Raw genomic sequence first — 21,038 nt, 5'->3', positions numbered from 1 at the left:
TCACAGACACTCACGGCCACGGTGAGCTCTTCACACTGGCCAGGTGCTGGGCACCTCAGCGGGGCGGAGCAGAGACAAGGCAGACAGGCCCGGGAGCGGAGCTTGGGGGGAGACAACGTGTTCAAGAAGGGGGGCTGGAGAGCCGGCCTGGGGCGCACGCTTGTCATCCCAGCACTCGGGAGGCTGAGACAGGAGGATTGCGGTTCTCGGACAGCCTCCGCCGCTCAGTGAGGCCCTCTGCAGCTCAGTGAGACCCTGTTGCAAAATAAAGAATAAAAAGTAGGGCCGGGGAGTAGCCTGGAGGTAAAATGATGTCCCTGGGTTCCACTCCCAGTATTGAAAACAAAAAAAGAAAAGAAAGCTGATGGAAGAACCAGGCAATATATTTCAATCTGTATGAAAAAGAGGCATATTTCTATGTAAATATACCAGAAATACCTTCAAGACTCCAGGGATGTCCAGGGTGACTACAGAACACATAGCATTCCTTCCTTAGCAATTGCAAATACTAAAGGACTGAATCTATCTGTGCAATTTGGTTTGTTTGTGTTTTTGTTTTTTGCTTACGGGTGCAAGTCAAGTGCTCTACCCCTGGGCTACATTCCAACTTGTATCAATGTTGTTGTTGCTGTTGTTGTTGCTGTTGTTATTATTATTATTATTTTATTATTGCAGTGCTGGGTACTGAACCCAGGAGTGCTCTACCACCAAGCTATACCCCCAGCCCTTTTTGCTTTTTATATTGAGACAGTGTCTCCTAGGTTGCTGAGGCTGGCCTTAAACCTGTGATCCTCCTGTCTGCCTCTCAAGTACTGGATTACCATGGCCAGCATCCCATCACACCTGACCTCAAAGCTTGAATGGGCCCCCCCAGGCCAGGCCAGGGAGCCGAGTGACCCCAGAGAGGGCTGAGCAGTCTGTGGCCCCACCAGGCCCTCAGGACCCGACACACGAGCTCTGAGCGCTCACTGTGTGCCGGACACAGGGGCCCGCGCTGGGCTCGACACCCTGCACTCTTCCTCAGAAGCCGCAGAGAGCAGAGCACCTGGTGTCAGGTCCCCACTCTCCCTGCTGGGAGAGCCCAGGGACTGGCCTCCGCTCCCTCCCCGCTGGCCCAGGTCCGGGCCCACCCTCAGGGGCAGCTGTGTAGCCTTGACACTGCTGTTGACTGCGAGGACAGGAAAGTATGAGTCTCCTGTGGCTGCTGTAACAAGAGCATGAAGTGAGCGCTTGACCCACAGAGCGTGACGTCCAGAGCCCGTTCCCTCCAGACGCCAGGGCGGCTCCTTCCTGCCTCCTGTGGCTTCTGGTGGCTGCCGGCATTCCTTAAGTGGTCTGTGGCCACATCAGTCCATTCTCTGCCTCTGCCCCAGGGCACCTTCTCCCCTTAACTCGGTTACATCTGAAAAGAGTCCGTCTCCATGTAAGTTCCCGCTCACGCTCATGGGACCTGAGGCGGGACGCGGCTCTCGGGGACGGGGTCGGCCCACAGCGGGAGCTAGTCTGCCGCGTCATCTGCCCCTCTGCCGACTCGTGCGTCCGCCAACAAGGCGCTATTGCACGTTTACGACGACGTGCAGGCAGTGTGCCAGGGACAGCGGGACAGATGGACGTGGCCTGATGGAGGAAGGGTCCTCACCTGGGCCGGGCTGACACGCCCACTGGGCTGGGTCCACCCTGGAGTAGTGGGCAGGCAGGGGGCATGCCACAAACATGTGCTGAGCACCACTGTATACCTGGCCCAGGGGCACACCACAAACATGTTCTGAGCGCCACTGTATGCCTGGCCCTAGTTTAGGGGTAACCAAGACTCACACTCTCCCCACATCCTCCACCTCCCTCTCAGCCCTGCCCACAGCCCAGGTCTTTACAGAGGGGCAGGCACTTACAGTCGTGTGCCAGCTGCCGTGTGTGTGTGTGTGTGTGTGTGTGTGTGTGTGTGTGTGTGTGTTTGTTTGCTTTTATGAAAAAAAAAATGTAGCTGGGTGTGGTGGTACACGCTTGTAATCTCAGTACTTGGGAGTGTGAGGCAGGAGGATTGCAGCTTGGAGGCCGGCCAGAGGAACCTACCAAAGAGATTTAGCAGGACCCCGTTTTTTGTTTTGTTTTGTTTTGTTTTTCAGTCCTGGGGATGGAACCCAGGACCATTCTACTATGCCTCCAGCCCTATTTTTTTCGTATGTGTGTGTGTGTGGTACTGGGGGTGGAACCCAGAGGCTTTCTACCTCCGGGCTATACTCCCAGACCTATTTTTGGAAACAGGGTCTCACTAAGTTACCGAGAGCCTCACTAAGTAGCTGAGGCTGGCTTCGAACCTGTGTGATCCTCCTGTCTCAGCCTCCCAAGCGCGGGGATTACAAGCGTGCGCTGCCACGCCCGGCTTCCAGCCCTATTTTTTATTCTTTATTTTGAAACAGGGTCTCACTGAGTTGCAAGAGGGCCTCACTAAGAAGTAGCTGAGGCTGTCTTCAAACTGCGATCCTCCGGTCTCAGCCTCCCAAATGCTGGGATTACAACTGTGTGCCACCATGTCCGGCTCTAGTGTTTTTATTTTTGAGACAGGGTCTCACTGAGTTGCAAAGGGCCTCATTAAGTAGCTGAGGCCATTCACAAACCATTAAAAAAGAATATATATATATATATATATATATATATATATATATATAGTGTTGGGATGTAGCTCAAGGCTCCCCGCGTCCCTCTTCCTTTGAGTCCCAGCACTGACCTCCCTCGTTTCCTGAACAAGAGACTGGCTACAAAGGACAGGGCGCCTTCCCACCTGGCAGTGACGCGCCTCCTGACTGGGCCAACCCCTCCATGTGCAGTCCCTCGGCCTTCCCTGGCCCCAGGACACCCTGCCCGGCATCACTCCAGCCCCAGAGCCAGATCACCCTGTACAGCGATGCGGAACTCCCGTCCCGCCCTCTGTGACCTGTTTCCCCACCCCTGCCTACCAGGACGACAAAGTCCTGTATATTCTGACCTCAGGTGTCTGCAGCCACAGCTGCCTCTGGGAGGGTCCACCCACCTGTACCCCACCAAACCTTCACGCTCCATCCCGTGGCCCACCAGAGCTACACCTGAATCACAGCCCTGCGGTCCCCGAGCGGCTGTATCTGGAGGCGTCTGCCTGGCTCATGGATGCCTTCCCTGCATAACGGCGTCTGCAAAGAGGCAGGGCAGCCCTACCACACTACATCCCCAGCACTTTTATTTTTTATTTTGAAACAGGGTCTTGCTGAGGCTGGCCACAGCGTGTGCCACCATGCCCAGCTCTGGTCTCTTTCTATCCAGGATTCCAGCCCCGCCTGGAACAGCACCTGGGCAGAGCCGCTCTCAGGAGATGCTTGCAGGGAGCTGCCTGGCAATCACAGGAAGGAGCCCAGGTATCCCTGGACCTCTGACCCCACAGGACATCGCCACCCTGTCCAGGAGCCCAGAGCAGGTGGGGCGATGTCCCGGGAGGACGCGTTGTGCGTGGAGACAGGGGCCCGGCGGCGTGCGGCTGCCCCTTTGCACCTCTGTGGGACCCACCTCTCCCTCCTGGCAGAGCACTGCACACACACACCCTCGTGGCATTTCAGCAGACATGGTTCTCTGAGCCCTACTTGGACCCAGGGGGCCCGATGGATGTGCAGGTGGCCAAGAGATTAAAGGGCAGGCTTGGCAGCAAAGGGCCCCACAAGCTGGGGAGGGCCGGGGAGCACATTCCTGAGCCCCGTGGGAGGTTCTCACTTAATATTTTGTTGTCCTGCCCCACAGTCCCTCAGACCAGGCACCCTCCGACCTCTCCTAACCCCTTCCCACTGTTACAAGGTAACCCACAGAGACACCAGGCTCCAAAGTGCCAAAGAGGTCGCTTTGTTGACCAGCCAGCCGGGCCGAGCGGCACCCTCCGTACCGTGGCCCAGGATGTCAGTTTCAGCCACTTTTTATACTCCCTGGCTACAGAGTTAGGGGATACGGAAAAGTCAGGTTCTTATGGTTATGAAAATCATTACATCGTTTGACAAACACCAGGATTTGTTCAGAACAGAACATATTTTACTCAGATGTCATCTTGTGGCCATGACGGCTTCCTCATACCGTGGGCAGCGAAGCAGGTTACAGAGGAGATAATAACAGTTAAAATGTCTTTCCTACCGGGCGTGGTGGCGCACGCTTGTAATCCCCGCGCTTGGGAGGCGGAGACAGGAGGATCGCGCAGGTTCGAAGCCAGCCGCGCTGGCTTAAGAGACCCTGTTTCCAAGTAAAAAAAAGTATTAAAAAAATAGGTCTTGGAGTATAGCCCAGAGGTAGAAGAGTTTCCAGGAACCCCAGTACCACCAAAAAAAAAAAAAAATGTCTTTCCTCACCCTGGTGTAGCTATGGGATGCCCCACTGACCTTTAGCCAAGGGGCTAAGAAGGCTTGCCTAAGACTTCTGCCTAAAAAGACACATCACTGACCACCACCGCGGCTCCTGGGTCCTCCCCGAGTCCCCACCCATCGGTCACCCCACAGGGGCTGGGGGGGGGGCGGCAGGGAAGCTGTGTATCTTCTCTCCAAAGGTAAATTCTGTGAGGACAGGGCTTAGGCCATCTGGTCTTTCCTGAACACGTGGTGTGTGTGTAGACATACACATATATCTGTACACACTGTGTGTGCATGTACGTGTACATGTGTGCTGTGCAGTGATCTGTGCTCTGTGTGTATGCACTACATGTACACGTGTGCATATGTGCTGTGTGTGTCGTAGGCATGTATATGTGCATCTGTATGTGTCCGTGTGAAACTTACAGTACATGTATCCCCAGCACAGGCAGCAATTTTTTTTTTTTTTTTTGAGGTACCGAGGATGGAACCCAGGGGCATTCTACCTTCAAGCTACACCCCCAGCCCTCTTTTTATTCTTTTTTTTTTTTTTTTTTTTTTTGGTGGTGTTTGTTGGGGATAGAATCCAGGGGCCCTCTACCTCTGGGCTATACTCCCAGACCTATTTTATATTTTATTTGGAGACAGGGTCTCTTAAGCCAGCACGGCTGGCTTCGAACCTGCGCGATCCTCCTGTCTCAGCCTCCCAAGCGCGGGGATGACAAGCGTGCGCCACCACGCCCGGCTTTTATTCTTTATCTTGAAACAGGGCCTCACTGAGTCGCAAAGGCCTTGCTAAGTAGCTGAGGCTGTCCTCAATCCGCGATCCTCCCGAATGCTGGGATTACAAGCGTGCACCACCATGCCTGGCGCGGGCAGTGACTGTGATGAGTGTTGTTTGGGTTTGTGTTGAGGCCAGAGGAGAGGCCCCGGGTGTGGACAGGCGCTGCGGAGGACACGGGACACCGCTCACTGGGTCTCACGGGAGCTGCAGAGCAGTGTTAGGGAACGCAGCTTGGGCCTCAGCCCCACACAGGTAAAAGAGCCGGTAACAATCTGAGTAACAAAAGCAAAGCCCCAGATCTGCACCGTTCACAGGTGTACAATCTGAATTCACACCTGCTTGCATGACACCAAGTCTCCAAGCCAAGAAAGCCATCGGACACCTGGTCCTGGGCCAGTGGAATCCTGTGAATGCCCCCCAAAGCCAATGCCAGGTGCCTGGGCAGCAACTTCTGTGCCCACGAGGGGACCCCTCGCCCCTGTAGAAGACAGCCGGCCACTGCAGAGCGCGGGGGAAGCGTTAACATAAGAGCTGATACCAGGTCAAACAGACTGTAAGATTTTTAAAAAGTACTAAGGTCGAGGAGGACCACTACATAAAATAGTACAAATCACCAGCACCGTTGAATAATCTTGGCTTTGTGTATACGTAACAAAATTTCAAAGTAGGTAAAAGAGAAAAAGCACAATCATTATGGAACAATGTTTATAGCAAACAAAAAATAGCAAAGAGGAAAAGAATTGAAATAGCACAACTTCAAAAGCTTAATCAAGCTGAGCATGGCGGCACGGGCCTGTCATCCCAGTACCTGGGAGGCTGAGACAGGAGGATCGCAGGTTCAAATCCAGACTCGGCCATTTAGTGAGGCCCTCAGCAACGGAGTGAGACACTCTTTCAAAGTAAAAACTTAAAAGGCTGGCCGGGCGTGGTGGCGCACGCTTGTAATCCCCGCGCTTGGGAGGCTGAGACAGGAGGATCGCACGGGGTCGAAGCCAGCCTCAGCTACTGAGTGAGGCTCTCAGCAACTTAGTGAGACCCTGTTTCCAAATAAAATATAAAAAAGGTCTGGGAGTATAGCCCAGAGGTAGAAAGCCTCTGAGTTCCACCAAAAAAAAAAAAAAAAAAAATTAAAAGGCTGGCAGTGTAGCTCCGAAGTAGAGTGCCCCTGGGTTCAACCCCACTACCACAAAAGATAAAAAATAAATAAAAGTTTTATCAAAGATGTAAAGAAATGAAAATGTTGCTATCTACTATGGTAAAAGTAAGTCTTAACAAATATAAAAAATTGACATTATCCAACCTTTATATTAGATACCAACAACATAAAGATGGTCAAAATATGCATTGTAAAATATATTTCTAAATATTTTATAAAATATATGCTTAAATTTTTTTGAGGGTCTGGAGATGGGACCCAGGGGCATTTGACTTCCGAGCTACACCCCCTGCCCTATTTTTTATCCTTTATTTTGAAACAGGGTCTCACTGAGTTGCGGAGGGCCTCACTAAGTAGCTGAGGCTGTCTGCAAACCTTGATTCTCCTGTCTCAGCCTCCTGAATGCTGGGGTTACAAGTGTGCGCCACCACGCCCGGCTTTAAACTTTTTAACTTTTTTTCTTTTGTGGTACTTAGGATTGAGCCCAGCGGCATTCTACCTCTGGGCTATTCCCCCAACAGTTTCTATTTTTTGTTTTGAAACAGGGTCTTGCCAAGTTGCTGAGGCTGGCCTTGAACCTGTGATCCTCCTGTCTCAGCCTCCCAGGTACTGGGATGACAGGGAGGGCCACCACACCTGACAGAATTAAGGTTTTAAAAATGATGAAAATACCTTGTAGAGTTTTATGCTGATAAGTGTGAATCCAGAAAGCAAGATGAATTTTAGAGAGAGAGAGAGAAAAAAAAAGACCTGCTCTAACTCGAGAAGATGAATAGACCTCGAAGACTAAGTAGGTCAGACGCGTAGGTCTAGTCTAACGCCAGGTACAGCGTTTCCACTCACACGAAAATTACCAGACAGATGGCTTTGCCTTCTGTCAAACCTTCAAAGAAAGATAATCCTTACACGATACAAACTGTTCCGGAGGGTTAAAGGGGGAGCGGATCGCGCCCACTGAGTTTGAGCAGCCAATGTAACGTTACAACGTTGAAATTAAAAACACACTGGGTAGTACCAGAGGGGAAATTAAGAGCTAATGTCATTTAGAAACATGAATGAAAATGCTCTGAATCAAATAAGGCCAAACCAGAAAACAAGCAACAAGGACCAAACAACAACAGAAAGAAACGATGGTTTATCCTAGAAATATATGAATAGCAGAAAATCAGATGGGTGTGGTGGCGCTCACCTGTAATCCAGGTACTTGTGGGGGGCTAAAATAGGACGGTCACAAGTTCGAAGCCAGCCTCAGCAATTTAGCAAGACCCTGTTGCAAAATAAAACGTACTGGGGGCGTAGCTCAGAGGTAGAATGTGCCTGGGTTCAATCTCTAATACAAAAAAAATCAGAAAATCCATCAATATATATTTACTACACAAAGATAAAAGAAAACCATTATCTTAGTAGAAATAGAAAGGTCTGAGCCAGGCGTGGTGGCACACACTTGTAATCCTGGTACTTGGGAGGCTGAGGCAAGAGGATCTGGGTTTGCAGACAGCCTCCCTACTTAGTGAGGCCCCCTACAACTTAGTGAGATCCTGTTTCAAAAATAAAGAATAGCCAGGAGTGGTGGGCACGCTTGTAATCCCCGCGCTCGGGAGGCGGAGACAGGAGGATCGTGCAGGTTCGAAGCCAGCCATGCTGGCTTAAGAGACCCTGTTTCCAAATAAAAATATAAAATGGGTCTGGGAGTGTAGCCCGGAGGTAGAAGGGTTCCATCCCCAGTACCTCAAAAAAAAAAAAAAAAAAAAAACTAAAAAATAAGGCTGGGCGTATTAGTTCAGAGGTAGAAGGCCCCTGGGTTCAATCCCTAGCACCACAAAAAAAAGAAAAAGAAACAGGGCCTACGTTGCTAAGTTGTTAAGGCTGGCCTCAAACTGCAATCTTCATGTCTCAGCCTCCCAAGTACTGGGAGTACAGGTGCGCACCACCACATCTGGCTCAGCCTCAGCAATTTAGAGAGATCCTGTTTCAAAATAAAAAATAAAAAGGGCTGGGGGTGTAGCTTGGAGGTAGAATGCCCCTGGGTCCCATCCCCAGTACTACAAAAAAAAAAAAAAATCTACAACTCACATGTCCAACATCCAATCGAGTATTCCTAGACATAAAACAAGCAGGAAAAGAGGCCCCATAACCAAAAGTAAAACCAGCAAATTAATGCCGGGCGTGGTGGCGCACGCTCGTCATCCCCGCGCTTGGGAGGCGGAGACAGGGGGATCGCGCAGGTTCGAAGCCAGCCGCGCGCGCTGGCTTAGGAGACCCTGTTTCCAAATAAAAATGTAAAAATAGGTCTGGGAGTGTAGCCCGGAGGTAGAAGGGCTTCCAGGAACCCCAGTACCACCAAAAAAAAAAAAAAAAAAAAAAAAAAAAAACCAGCAAATTAAAAAAAAAAAACAGGAAATTGAAAAATACCTCTTTGCAGAGGTGAAGAGAGTACTAGGTAGGGATGTTAAACAGCTTTCATAAAATGCCCAAAGATTTAAAGGGAAGCATGGACACAATATAGATAAAAACAAAATTTAGAGAAGGGCCAAGTGCGACTTTGAGAGCTAAAAATATGGTGTGGGGGACGTCTCGGTAAAAACGACAAACCCTAGCCAGGTGTGGCGGCGCACACTTGTAACCCCAGTACTCGGGAGGCTGAGACAGGAGTGCAGGTGCGCGGCCAGCCTCAGCTACTTAGTGAGGCCTCTGCAACTCAGTGAGACCCGGTTTCCAAATAAACCATAATAGCCCGGCGCGGTGGCGCACGCTTGTCATCCCAGCACTTGGGAGGCTGAGACTGGAGGATCGCGGTTCGCGGACAGCCTCAGCTAGTTAGTGAGGCCCTCTGCAACTCGGTGAGACCTGGTTTCAAAACAAAGAATAAAAAATAGGGCTGGGGATGTAGTTCGGAGGTAGAATGTTCCTGGGTTCCATCACCAGTACCACAAAAATACATAATACATAAAGTAATAAGTAAATAAGTAATAAATAAATAAAAACAGAAAAATGAGAACATAGAATGGGGATTATTACAGATTCTTTTCAGAAATTATGCAAGATGGAGCCAGGTGTGGTGGCGCAGGCTGTAGCATCTTTGGGGGAGAGGAGAGGACTTTTATCTCTGAGCTACTTTTTATTTTTATTTTTAAATTTTGAAACAAGGTGTCTCTAGGTTGTTGAGGGTCCACTAAACTGCAGAGGCTGGCTTTGAACTTGAAGTCCCCCATCTCAGCCTCCTAAATTCTGGGATTACGGCTATGCATCCCTGCACCTGGCTGAGTGATATCTTTAAAGTGCTGACAAAAGAAAAAAACAAAACAAAACAAAGAAAAGAAAAACCATCGACCTAGGATTTTTTTTCCCACCAGGGTTCCTGCCACAGTGAATTTCAAAATGGTCCGTTTTTTCTTTTCCTAGAGATGAACGATACCCCGAACGCCTTCCAGGCTCCAGGGCCAACCGGGGACAGCTCCGGGGCGGACGCGCTGACCTGGGCCTACATGGCGGGGTGCTTCCTGGCCATGGTCACCTGTGTGTGCGGGATCGTGGGCAACAGCGTGGCGGCCTGGCTGCTGGGCTCGCGCATGCACAAGACCCCGTTCTGCGTGTACCTGCTCAACCTGGCCGTGGCCGACATCCTCTTCCTCGCATGCTTGGCCACCATGCTGATCCTGGAGACCCAGCCCATGGAGATTCAGTCCCTGCAGATCCGGCCCCTCGAAACGCAGCCGCTGGAGACCCAGCCCACAGGGACGAGGTCCCCGGAGACCTGGCCCATGGTGATACGGCCCCTGGAGACCTGGACCATGGAGACGAGGAACAGGATCATAAAGTTAGATCTCCTGCTGACCTGGCCCCAGGAAACGCAGCCCCCGGAGACCCAGCCTATGGGGACGCAGCCCCCAGAGACCTGGCCCACGGGGACGCGGCCCCCGGAGACCTGGCCCACGGGGACGCGGTCCCCGGAGACCCAGCCCATGGGGACGCGGTCCCTGGAAACCCAGCCCATAGGGATGCAGTCCCTGCAGACCCGGCCCCAGGAAACACAGCCACTGGAGACCCGGCCACAGGAAACGCAGCCCCCGGAGACCCAACCCATCGGGTCGCAGCCCCCGGAGACCCGGCCCATGGGGACGCAGTCCCTGCAGACCCAGCCCCAGGAAACGCAGCCCCCGGAGACCCGGCCCCCGGAGACCAACCTGACCACCAGGATCTACGAGGTTGTGATCAGAATGAAGTACTTTGCCTACACGGCCGGCCTCAGCCTGCTCACGGCCATCAGCACCCAGCGCTGCCTGTCGGTCCTCTTCCCCATCTGGTACAAGTGCCACCAGCCCCAGCGCCTGCCGGCCGCAGTGTGCTCTGTGCTCTGGGCGCTGGCCCTGCTCTTGAACACGCTGGCCTCTTTCTTCTGCAGCGGTTATTGGTATCTCAACACGGCCCATTGCTGGTCGGTGGACATGGCCGTGAGCTCTCTGATTATGGGCGTCTTCACACCCGTGATGACCCTGACCAGCCTCATCATCTTCGTGCGGGTACGCAGGAGCTCTCTGCTGCACCGCCGGCGGCCCCTGCGGCTGTACGTGGTCATCCTGGCCTCGGTCTTCACCTTCCTGGCCTGCTCGCTGCCCCTGGGTATCTACTGGTTTTTCCTGTACTGGGTGCACCTGCCACACAAGGTGAAGCTCCTGTTCAGGAGCTTTGCCCGCCTCTGCTCGGCCGTCAGCTGCAGCGCCAACCCCGTTATCTACTTCCTCGTGGGCAGCCAGCGGAGCCGGAGGCTGCGGGAGTCCCTGCGGGCCGTGCTGGACCGGGCGCTGCAGGAGGAGCCGGAGCTGGAGGGGAGGGAGACCACCTCCACGGGCACCATCGAGGGGATCTGAGGGTGCCGCCCAGAGAGGCCTCCCTCCCCTCCCCGCCAGCACCTGGTCGGCCTGTTGCAGGGAACCCCAAAGGCTTGTAGCTGGCCCTTTGGGGACCTCTTTTCTCTGTGCCCAAACCCCCAAGCCCCCCACACCACAGTGTCCTGGCTTAAAACCGGAACAGAAGGTGTTATTATTAGCTTACAGCCTGATCCTGTCCAAAGCCAGTTAAGGAAAAGGTCTCTAAAGGGATTGGGGTATGGACGCTCACTCCCAGCCAGGCAAGGTGGGGCAATATGTGAGAGTACTGATCTAATCCTAATCTCAGTACTTGGGAGGCTGAGACAGGAGGATCGAAGGTTTGAGACCAGCCTCTGCAACTCAGCGAGACCCTGTTTCAATTAGTGAGACCCTGTTTCAAAGTAAAAAGGAGCCGGGCGCGGTGGCACACGCTCGTAATCCTGGAATTCAGGAGGCTGAGACCAGGAGGATCGCGGTTGGCGGACAGCCTCAGCTACTTAGCGAGGCCCTCTGCAACTCAGTGAGACCCTGTTTCAAAATAAAGAATAAAAAATAGGGCAGGGGGTATAGCTTGGAGGTTCTATCCCCAAACCCACAAAAAAATGAATAAATAAAAATAAAAAGGCTGGAGGTGTGGCTTAGAGGTACAATGCTTATGGGATGCGTCCTCCAGGAAGGCAGGCAGGCAGGCAGCAGGAAGGAAGGTCATAGCCGCCTTCTCTCCCTAAATGGCATCTGTCTCGCCGTGGGCGCACCTCGTGTGTCTGGTCCCACGCTGGTCCTTGGGCAAGTGCAGGTGGCCTCACCTGGCCACCGGGATGGTATCCAGGTGTGGGATGGACCTACTGTGTTCTGCCCACAGGGGGCGCTATTGCTATTCAGCCATGAAAGCGTGAAGGCCTGTCACTTGTGACCCCACGAGTGCACGTGGACGGGCGTGAAAGTAGGGCGGGGGAGGGGTAAGTTCTGGAGCTGGTGGCACAGCAGGGTGATCGTGTAAATAATAATAGATCATATATTTCAAAGCAGCTAGAGAGAGGACTGGAATGTTTCCCTACCAAAAAAAAAAAATAATAATAAAAAGTAAATATTGGGGTTAATGGAAATGCTAATTGCCCTGATTCAATCATTATGTAACATATGCATGTATGAACACACCCCATCAGTCATTATATGTTGATTAAAAATAAAATAAAACAGCCGGGCGTGGTGGTATATGCTTATACTCCCGGCATTCGGGAGGCTGAGACTGGAGGATTTGGGTTCACAGACAGCCTCAGCTACTTAGTGAGGCCCTGTTTCAAAATAAAGAATAAAGAGCCGGGCGTGGTGACGCACGCTTGTCATCCCCGCACTTGGGAGGCCGAGACAGGAGGATCGCACAGGTTCAAAGCCAGCCTCAGCTGCTTAGTGAGGCTCTCAGCAACTTAGTGAGACCCTGTTTCCAAATAAAATATAAAATAGGTCTGGGAGTGTAGCCTGGAGGTAGAAAAGCCCCTGGGTTCCACCCTCAGTACGAAAGAAAGGAAGGAAGGAAGGAAGGAAGGAAGGAAGGAAGGAAGGAAGGATAAAAAATTGTGTGTGGATTATCCGTACACACAAAAATAAAATGATATAAAATAGAAAATAAAATAGAAAAAGAAAAATAAAGAGCCGTGTGCCTTTTGCCCCTGGCTGTGGCCCGGGGAACGCCCAGTCTCTGGATTGGTCCGTCCGTACGGGATGGACGCTCTGGAAGCCCCCTGCTTTCCGTCCCGCCTGCGCTGGGCCCCCTGTCCGCCTCAGGACCCGCTCTCTGGGTCACCTCTGGTGTTTAGGACCTGTGTTCTTGGCCCAGCTCCCGCGGTGGCCTGAGGGGGAGGTGGGGGCCGGTGGTCCCATCACACACCAGCGAAGAGGAGGCCAGAGGGGCACACCTGGCCTTGGGGCACCTCAAAGGCAGAGGGAGCCTCGCTCTCCTCGGTCCCAGAGTCAGGTGGGCCCCAGCAGAGACGCAGAGAGGCGCAGGAAGGACTGCGGACGCCATCGGAGACCAGAGGGCCTGGGCTGGGGGGGGGGGGGGCTCTGAAAGCTGGGAGGCTTCCCGGAGGAGGCAGCACTGCCTGGCCTGAAGGACGGAGAGGGCCTCCAGACCAGGGAATCAGATACGCCCCAAACGCCCCACCTTGGGGCGGTCTGATTGTCGCCTGTTTTAGTTACCTGTTTTATGTCACTGTGACCAAAAAGCGTGACAGGGAAGACATCCGAGGAAAGGCTTCCTCGGCTCACGGTTTCAGACGTCCTGCTCATGGTTGGCCGGCGCCAGGGCAGGCACATCATGGTGGCGAGGAGGGGCGGGGCACAGAGAGCTGCTCAGGTCCTGGCAGCCGGAGGCAGAGAGAGCAGGACCCAGGGACCAGGAGCAGATGCAGCCCCCAGACCACGCCACACCCCCCCCCAGGGCATGGCTCAGCTTGTCAGCCCATCAAGGGGTGGAGCCGCCGCTGAGATCAGAGCCCCGACCCGGTGACTGCACCCCTGGATTTCTGCTTTGCAAACACGGGAACCCTCCCAGGGGACATCGTGAGCCCTCCCAGAGGACATCCTCTATGCAAACCCTCACACCTGCCTCCCCAGCGCAGCTGCCTTCAGCCTCCCGCCTGGGCTGTGTCGCTCTCAGCCAATATCCCTGGAGACTTGTCTGGTCTGCCCTCAGGACTGAGCCCCAGGGTGGGTCTGCTGTAAACGCTTAGTGAGGGCCTCAGTAAGTAGTTGAGGCTGACTGGGAGATGTGATCCTCCTCCCTCAGCCTCCCAAATGCTGGGATTGCGAGCGTGCGCCACCACGCCCTCTCGATAGAGAAGTTCTAGGCGCCACAAGATTTGTTCCTGGGTGAAAGGCAGAGGGACCCCCTCAAGGCCCAGACGGTCAGCAGGACCCACTGGGCTATGAGGACAGCTGAGAGCGATGCCCAGGAGGAGGGGAAGGTAGGAAGCAGGGAGGAGGGGAGGAGGGGAGGAGGAAAGGGAGGAAGGAGAGGAAGGGCAGCCTGAGCTCGCAGACCACAGTGGCTGCTCCCGACAGCGCTGGGCGCCTCAAGGCAACAGAAGGACAACTCAATCCTTAATTTCTTGTTTGGAGAGCTGGACGGCAGCTCAGGGACTTTCTGTGCCAAAACTGAAAGAAATCTTTTTTTTCCCCCTGCAGCCGGGAGGCTGATGAATTTGGAGGAAAAGCGACTCTCGCTATCCACTTCTGCGTGGTGGGCACCTAGAACATCCATGGGGGCGGGCTCGGCGCAGGCCAGCTGCCGCGTACAGCTCGTCATCGGTCATCAGCACTTGGGAGGCGGAGACAGGAGGATCGCGCAGGTTCAAAGCCAGCCGCGCTGGCTTAAGAGACCCTGTTTCCAAATAAAAATAATATAAAATAGGTCTGGGAGTGTGGTCCAGAGGTAGAAGGGTTCCATCCCCAGTACCACCAAAAATATATAAATATAAATATATATACATATGTATATATGTGTGTAGATAGATACTAAAAAATAGGACCGGGGCTATAGCTCAGAGGTAGAATTCCCCTGGGTTCCATTCTCAGTATCACAAAAAAGAGAAGAAAGAAAGAAAGAAAGAAAGAGAAGAAAAGAAAGAAGTGCAAACATTTTTCTTTGTCAACTTTAATGCAACAAATGGATGAGAAGAAACCGATTCATGGAAACTGAAAAAAAATCCCCCAAAAAAGCCGATTTCAGGGGCTTTTTGCTCTCTCTCCCGCGCTGCCCTGCCTTAGCACAAAGAATGAGCACGCGGTGTCCTGGTCCCCGCGGGCCCTCCGAGGGGCTTGTGTATCTTGGAACGCAACAGAAAGCCGGGGCCGGGCTCCCCCCGCCAGGCGTGGGTGGGGGCCCAGAACATTCCTGCAGAGCCGGCCTTGAGACGCAGGGGCAGGAGGGGGCCCCTGGCAGGGACCCCAGAAGCTGCGTGCCTTTTTCTTAACAGTACACAGGCACGGGGCAGCGCGCCCCCCCCCCAGAAAGATCCAAAGTGGCGCCTCTATCGCTTGGGGACAGGGAGAGGCCGTCCATTAGCAAATGAAACATCCACGCAGGTCACGGCTAACCATCCGGGTGTGAGGAGAGGAGCCACGGCTGGGCATGGGCGGCCCCTGGTGACACCCCCGGCGGGCAGCGGGATCCGCCCTGGGCAGGTGGCTGCTGTGGCCCCTCCCCCGCCCGGGCAGGTGCAGGCCTCCCGCTCACTGTCCTGGGCAGCTGGCTGGCTGTGATGGCCGGCTCTGTGTGTCCTCTGGCCCGGGCTGAGGATGCCCAGGTAGCTGATGACAAAAGGGAACTTGAACTGGCAGCAGAGTAAAGACCGTCCCCTCGTCCCCTCGTGCATGTGGGTGGGCCTCGCCTAATCGGCTGAGGGCTGCACAGAAAAAAAGGGTGCAGGAAGCGGGGGCTCCTTCTCCTCCGGCTTAGCAGGAGCCGCACACTCACGCACGCCTCCTAATTCAGCGGCGCCTTAAGTTCCACAGCTGGTAAACAGGAAATAGGGAGACAGGATTCACAGGCAGCGTCTCTCCCAGGAAATCCCGCCCCCACGTCCTCTGCCCAGACCCCGATTGTCCCCAGTCTCCTGGGAGTTACTGTGGCCTCGCCCCACACACTGCACCCCGGGGCAGCCTCCTCAAATCTGTCCCACTGACACCGGAGCCGGGATGGACACCCAGTTCCCCGGTGTGGGGCAAGGGCTGGGCCAGGGCTGCTGGCTGAGCTCAGGAGGACTGTGCTTGGGGTTTGGCACTCTTCTCCACTGTCTTGTCAATTTCCATCTTTTTTTTTTTTCTTTTTATGGTACTGGGGATGGAACCCAGGACATTCTACTTCTGAGCTACACCCCCAGCCTTATTTTATATTTTTTATTTTGAAACAGGGTCTCACTGAGTTGTAAAGAGCCTCACTCAGATGCCGGGCGTGGTGGCGCACGCTTGTCATCCCCGCGCTTGGGAGGCTGAGACGGGAGGATCGCGCAGGTTCGAAGCCAGCCTCAGCTGCTTAGTGAGGCTCTCAGCAACTTAGTGAGACCCTGTTTCCAAATAAAATATAAAATGGGTCTGGGAGTATAGCCTGGAGGTAGAAAGCCTCTGGGTTCCACCCCAGTACCACCAAAAAAAAAAAGAGCCTCACTCAGTAGCTGAGGCTACACTTGAACCTATGATCCTCCTGTCCCCGTCTCTCAAGTACTGGGATTATTTATTCTTTATCCTGAAACAGGGTCTCACTAAGTCATGGAGGGCCTCACAAGTTGCTGAGACTGACCATGGACCTGCGATCCTCCTGTCTCAGCCTCCCAAGTACTGGGATTACAAGCGTGCGCCACCACGCCCGGCTAAATCTTCATTCTTTTGACTTTGTATTTATGTTTGCTAGAAAGTCTGGCGAAGTCCTAGCTTCCAGCGCCTGGCGGGGCCCTGATGTCCCCAAGTCAGAAGTGGCAGTGCAGCCAGGCATGGTGGCGCACGCTTGTCATCCCAGCATTTGGGAGGCTGAGACAGGAGGATCGCGGTTCACAGCCAGCCTCAGCTACTTAGTGAGGCCCTCTGCAACTTAGTGAGACCCTGTTTCCATATAAAGAATTGAAAAATAGGTCTGGGAGTATAGCCCGGAGGTAGAAAAGCCCCTGGGTTCCACCCCCAGAACCATGTAAATAAATAAATAAATAAATAAATAAATAAATAAATAAATATTTAATGCACCCAACAGCAAACCCCTAACTCAGCCTCCCCTGCCTTAAATGCACTCAACACACAAGTGCCGACCAGTAGGTAACTCAGCAACACCAGCCTGTAAGAGTGGCAGGTGCCGAGCTCGAGCTCCACGGGGCCAGGGGAGGCGGGGACACCTCACTGCTGTCTTACCCTGGGCCACATTTCAGGGCCGGACAGTTCCTGTTTATCAGCAGTAGAGCCGCTGAGTTAGGACGCGTACGTGAGTCTTCGGCTCCTAACAAGATAATGGACGCAGAGCGGCTGGTGGGAGGCGCCAGACCACTCAGGACAGCGGGCAAATGCAGGGTGGGCCTGGAGCCGAGGCCCCTGGAGGAGTCTGCGCTTGTTTCAGTCTGTGATAATTGCACTAGGCCAGCAGGGCTTTTACGTTGTGTTGTGTTGTGGCACCAGGGACTGTGTCCCACCCCTGAGCTACACCCCTAGCCAGTTGCATTTTGAAAGAGGGTCTCACGAGGTTGCAGAGGGCCCTGCCCTGCCCAAGCAGGACGTCCGCTTAGGGGTTGGAGGCCCTGCCGTCCTCCGAGGATGCGGGCGCCCTCCCTGCCCACCCTGCGGCTCCCCTCACGGCCCACGCCGGCCTGTTTACTCTCTCACAGGCCCCTCCCCAGCACTGCTGGCCACACTGAACTTCAGGGTTGAGCTGGGCATGGTGGTGCCCGCTTGTAATCCCCGCGCTTGGGAGGCTGAGACAGGAGGATCGCGCAGGTTCGAAGCCAGCCTCAGCTACTGAGTGAGGCTCTCAGCAACTTAGTGAGACCCTGTTTCCAAATAAAGTATAAAATAGGTCTGGGAGTATAGCCCAGAGGTAAAAAATAAAATGCTCCTGGGATCCACCCCCCAGTACCACAACAAACAGACAAAACTTCAGGGTCACCCTTAACTATACAACCTTGGACAAAGTGGGGCTACATCTTGTTTGGGGACTCTTGGCCTGGAGTTCCATCTCCCCCAACCCTCCTCCCTGGAAGAACCTTCACAAAACCAAGTTCCCATGGACAGTGGGGTGCGGTGGTGCACGCCTGTAATCCCAGGACTTGGGAGGCTGAGGCAGGATCCCAGGTTCAAGGCCAGCTCAGCAAGTACTGAGCTGCTCATCAACCTAGTGAGACCCTGTTTTAAAATCTGGAATAAAATAGGGCTAGGCATGTAGCTCAGAGGTAGAAAGCCCCTGTAGTCAATCCCAGGGGAAGAAAAGGGAGAAGAAGGAGGAGGAGGAGGAGGAGGAGGAGGAGGAGGAGGAGGAGGAGGAGGAGGAGCGCTGGCTGCAGGGGGAGCGTCTGTCCTTTCCCAACCACACCCCTCACGTCATGGGCCCACAGAGCTCCTAGCTGGGTCCCTCCTGTGCCAGGCGACTCCCGTGCCTTGGGCAACTTTCCTGGGGAGGCCAGGCCAGGGGAGCACTCCCATTCCTCCCTCCTCCCCCAGGGCCAGGGAGGAGGGAGCATGCAGGGCAGCCTGCCAGCCATGCCCGCTCCTGCAGGGCAGGGCCTAATGGGCAGGTCCCCTGGGCCCCAGAGGGCTCTGCTTCCCGGAGGTGGGCTGGGACCTCTCCTCCTTCTCAGAGGAGGTCGCCTCTCAGGCAGATGGGGGACAGGCCTGCTCTGAGGTCAGACAGCATGAGGACAGCACAGCTGGCCAGGCCTGGCCCAGGGGAGCTGCCCACGAGGCCCATGGTGCACGACTCTGAGCGGAGCACAGACATGATCAGCCGCCCTCCCTCCACCCTGTAGGCCTCTGTTTTGCATCTGAAAAACTGGGCTAATCATCCCTGCCCCCAAGGGCTACGGGAAGGCCAGCGGTGCCCTCAAACCGAGCGTGGCCTCTGCACCCTGCATCCTGCCTCCCATGGCCAGCAGGGTCCAGGGCCAGAGGGCTAGGGATGGACAAGACTAAAGCACCTCCCAGAGCCCAATCAGCTGGTTTGGGCAGATGGGAGAACAGAGCACACTCCTGGTTACTCAGAGACGTCCGGGCCCCAAGCGTGCAGTTGTGCCTGAAACCCCAAGGCAGCTTCAGCTGCGCCAGACACAAGCGTGCAGGACTGGGGAGACAGGAGGCGGAGGCGGGACTTGAGGACCAGCCCTGAGGTGTCTACTGTGTGGGAGGAGGGCCCTGGCCAAAGAGGACCTTGCTCTGAGATCTCCTCCTTCCCTGAGGTAGGGAAGGAGCCCAGCCTGAGGGAAGAGAGAGACCCCTCCATAGCACCAGCGGGGCTTTCTGTGAGCAGCCCGATACCCGGCCGAGCTGCCCACCCTCACCTGCTTCTGAGGCCCCAGCATGGCCGGCTGTGCCACCCCTGCCTTTTCCTGTCCTGGGCATCCTGTGGTCACTTACTTGGTGAACAGTGCGGGCCAAGCACTGGGGGAGGGAGAGCAGCCCCTCCCCTTCCGGGCTGCTCTCCCTTCCCCCTGTGGAAGGGAGAGGGTCATGTTTAAAGATCAGGAGGATCACGTTTAAAGTCCTAATATGAGCCGGGGCCCGGGTCGTGGGACTCTGGGCCCCGGGCCAGACTGCACGTAGCACGCCAGACCCCTGGAGAAACTGGGCCCAGTACCCTGGGTCCTGGACAGGGGTCGTGCGGGGCACTCCAGCCAGGGCCCGGATTGCGGGACTCTGGTCCCCAGGCGGAGTAGTGCGGAGAACGCTGGACCCATGGGGAAACCAACCGGGTCACAGTGCTACTGAGTGCCTGATCCCACTACCTCCTCAAACCACATATACTGTCTTCTCTTATTTAAAAAAAAAAAAAAAAAGGAAAAGAAAAAGAAAAAGAAAAAATATTGGAGAGGGGTTAAGAAAGCCGTGGCGGATGCCAGGACACTTGAGATGCAGACAAAACTTATCCAAATGCACTGGAACTTATGGAAAAATTCCCCGTGAAGGAGGACTGCTTCTTCTCTACATTGTTAAGAATCTTGGACATCACCTGTAAGGAAAGAGTTTAGCGGAGACCAAGGAGAAAGGCGGTGTTGAAAGCGGTCTCCACGAAGGTGGTGGAGACTTGTATTCAGGAGAAGCAGAAATCGAATCCTACCAACCTTATTTTTTTGGAGAAATTACACCAAAGGTCGAATGCTACCGTCGCGCATGCTTAGGAAGACTGGACAACATTCAGAGTGGAAAAAGAGCTTGGGAAAGATTTGAAATGGTGGAGGCAGTGGCATTGGCAGTGGCCAGTACTCAGGGGAGGCAGAGATCTGATGCATTACACCTGGAACCTTTGAAATAATAACCCCAGAGGCAGAATGCTACCACCACGCACCCTCGAGAACGTGGGACAATTGGTTGGACGAAGAGGATTGGAGCCTGCCAAGCGGTGAGACCAGCAATGGACACAGCAAAGCTGGGATTGGAGCCTATTGTGAGGCAAGGCCGGTGCTGGAGCCTCCGAGGCCAGGATCGGAGCCTGCCGAGGGGTTAGGCCAGTGGGAGCCAGTGAGGCCAGGATCAGAGCCTGCCATGAGGCAAGGCTGGTGCTGGGGCCTCCAAGGCTGGGATCAGAGCCTGCCAAAGGGTTAGGCTGGTGCTGGGGCAAGCGAGGCCGGCATCGAAGCCTGCCGTGAGGCAAGGCCGATGCTGGGGCCTCCAACGCCAGGATAAGAGCCTGCTGAGGGGTTAGGCCAGTGCCGGGGCCAGCAGCCGGCATCGGAGCCTTTCGTGAGGCAAGGCCGCTACTGAGGCCTCCGAGGCTGGGATCGGAGCCTGCCGAGGGGTTAGGCCGGTGCTGGGGCCAATGGCCGGCATCGGAGCCTGCTGTGAGGCAAGGCCAGTGCTGGGGCCTCTGAGGCCGGGATTGGAGCCTGCCAAGGGGTTAGGCCGATGCCGGGGCCAGCGGCCAACATCGGAGCCTGCCGTGAGGCAAGGCCGGTGCTGGGGCCTCCGAGGCTGGGATAAGAGCCTGCCGAAGGGTTAGGCTGGTGCCGGGGCCAATGGCTGGCATTAGAGCCTGCTGTGAGGCAAGGCTGGTGCTGAGGCCTCCGAGGCCGGGATCGGAGTCTGCCAAGGGGTTAGGCCAGTATCGGGACCAGCAGCCAGCATCGGAGCCTTCCGTGAAGCAAGGCCACTACTGAGGCCTCCAAGGCCGGATCGGAGCCTGCCGAGGGGTTAGA

The 21,038-nt window shown here is 54.6% G+C and overlaps 1 protein-coding gene across 1 annotated transcript; it reads left to right on the top strand.

Annotated features, from left to right (window-relative positions):
• Window positions 1-9,696: 9,696 nt before the first annotated feature.
• MRGPRD (MAS related GPR family member D) lies at window positions 9,697-11,160 on the top strand (the record flags this gene model as incomplete). Its single annotated transcript, XM_080693655.1, has 2 exons — window positions 9,697-9,989; window positions 10,488-11,160. 2 exons carry the CDS (start codon window positions 9,697-9,699, stop codon window positions 11,158-11,160), a joined length of 966 nt encoding a protein of 321 aa, XP_080549781.1.
• Between the last annotated feature and the right edge of the window lie 9,878 nt (window positions 11,161-21,038).

Source organism: Muscardinus avellanarius (assembly GCF_963383645.1).
Source record: "Muscardinus avellanarius genome assembly, chromosome: 1".
NCBI classification, from domain to species: domain Eukaryota; kingdom Metazoa; phylum Chordata; class Mammalia; order Rodentia; family Gliridae; genus Muscardinus; species Muscardinus avellanarius.
Note: the sequence above shows the minus strand (reverse complement) of the source record. Positions and strands in the feature narration are given on the sequence as shown.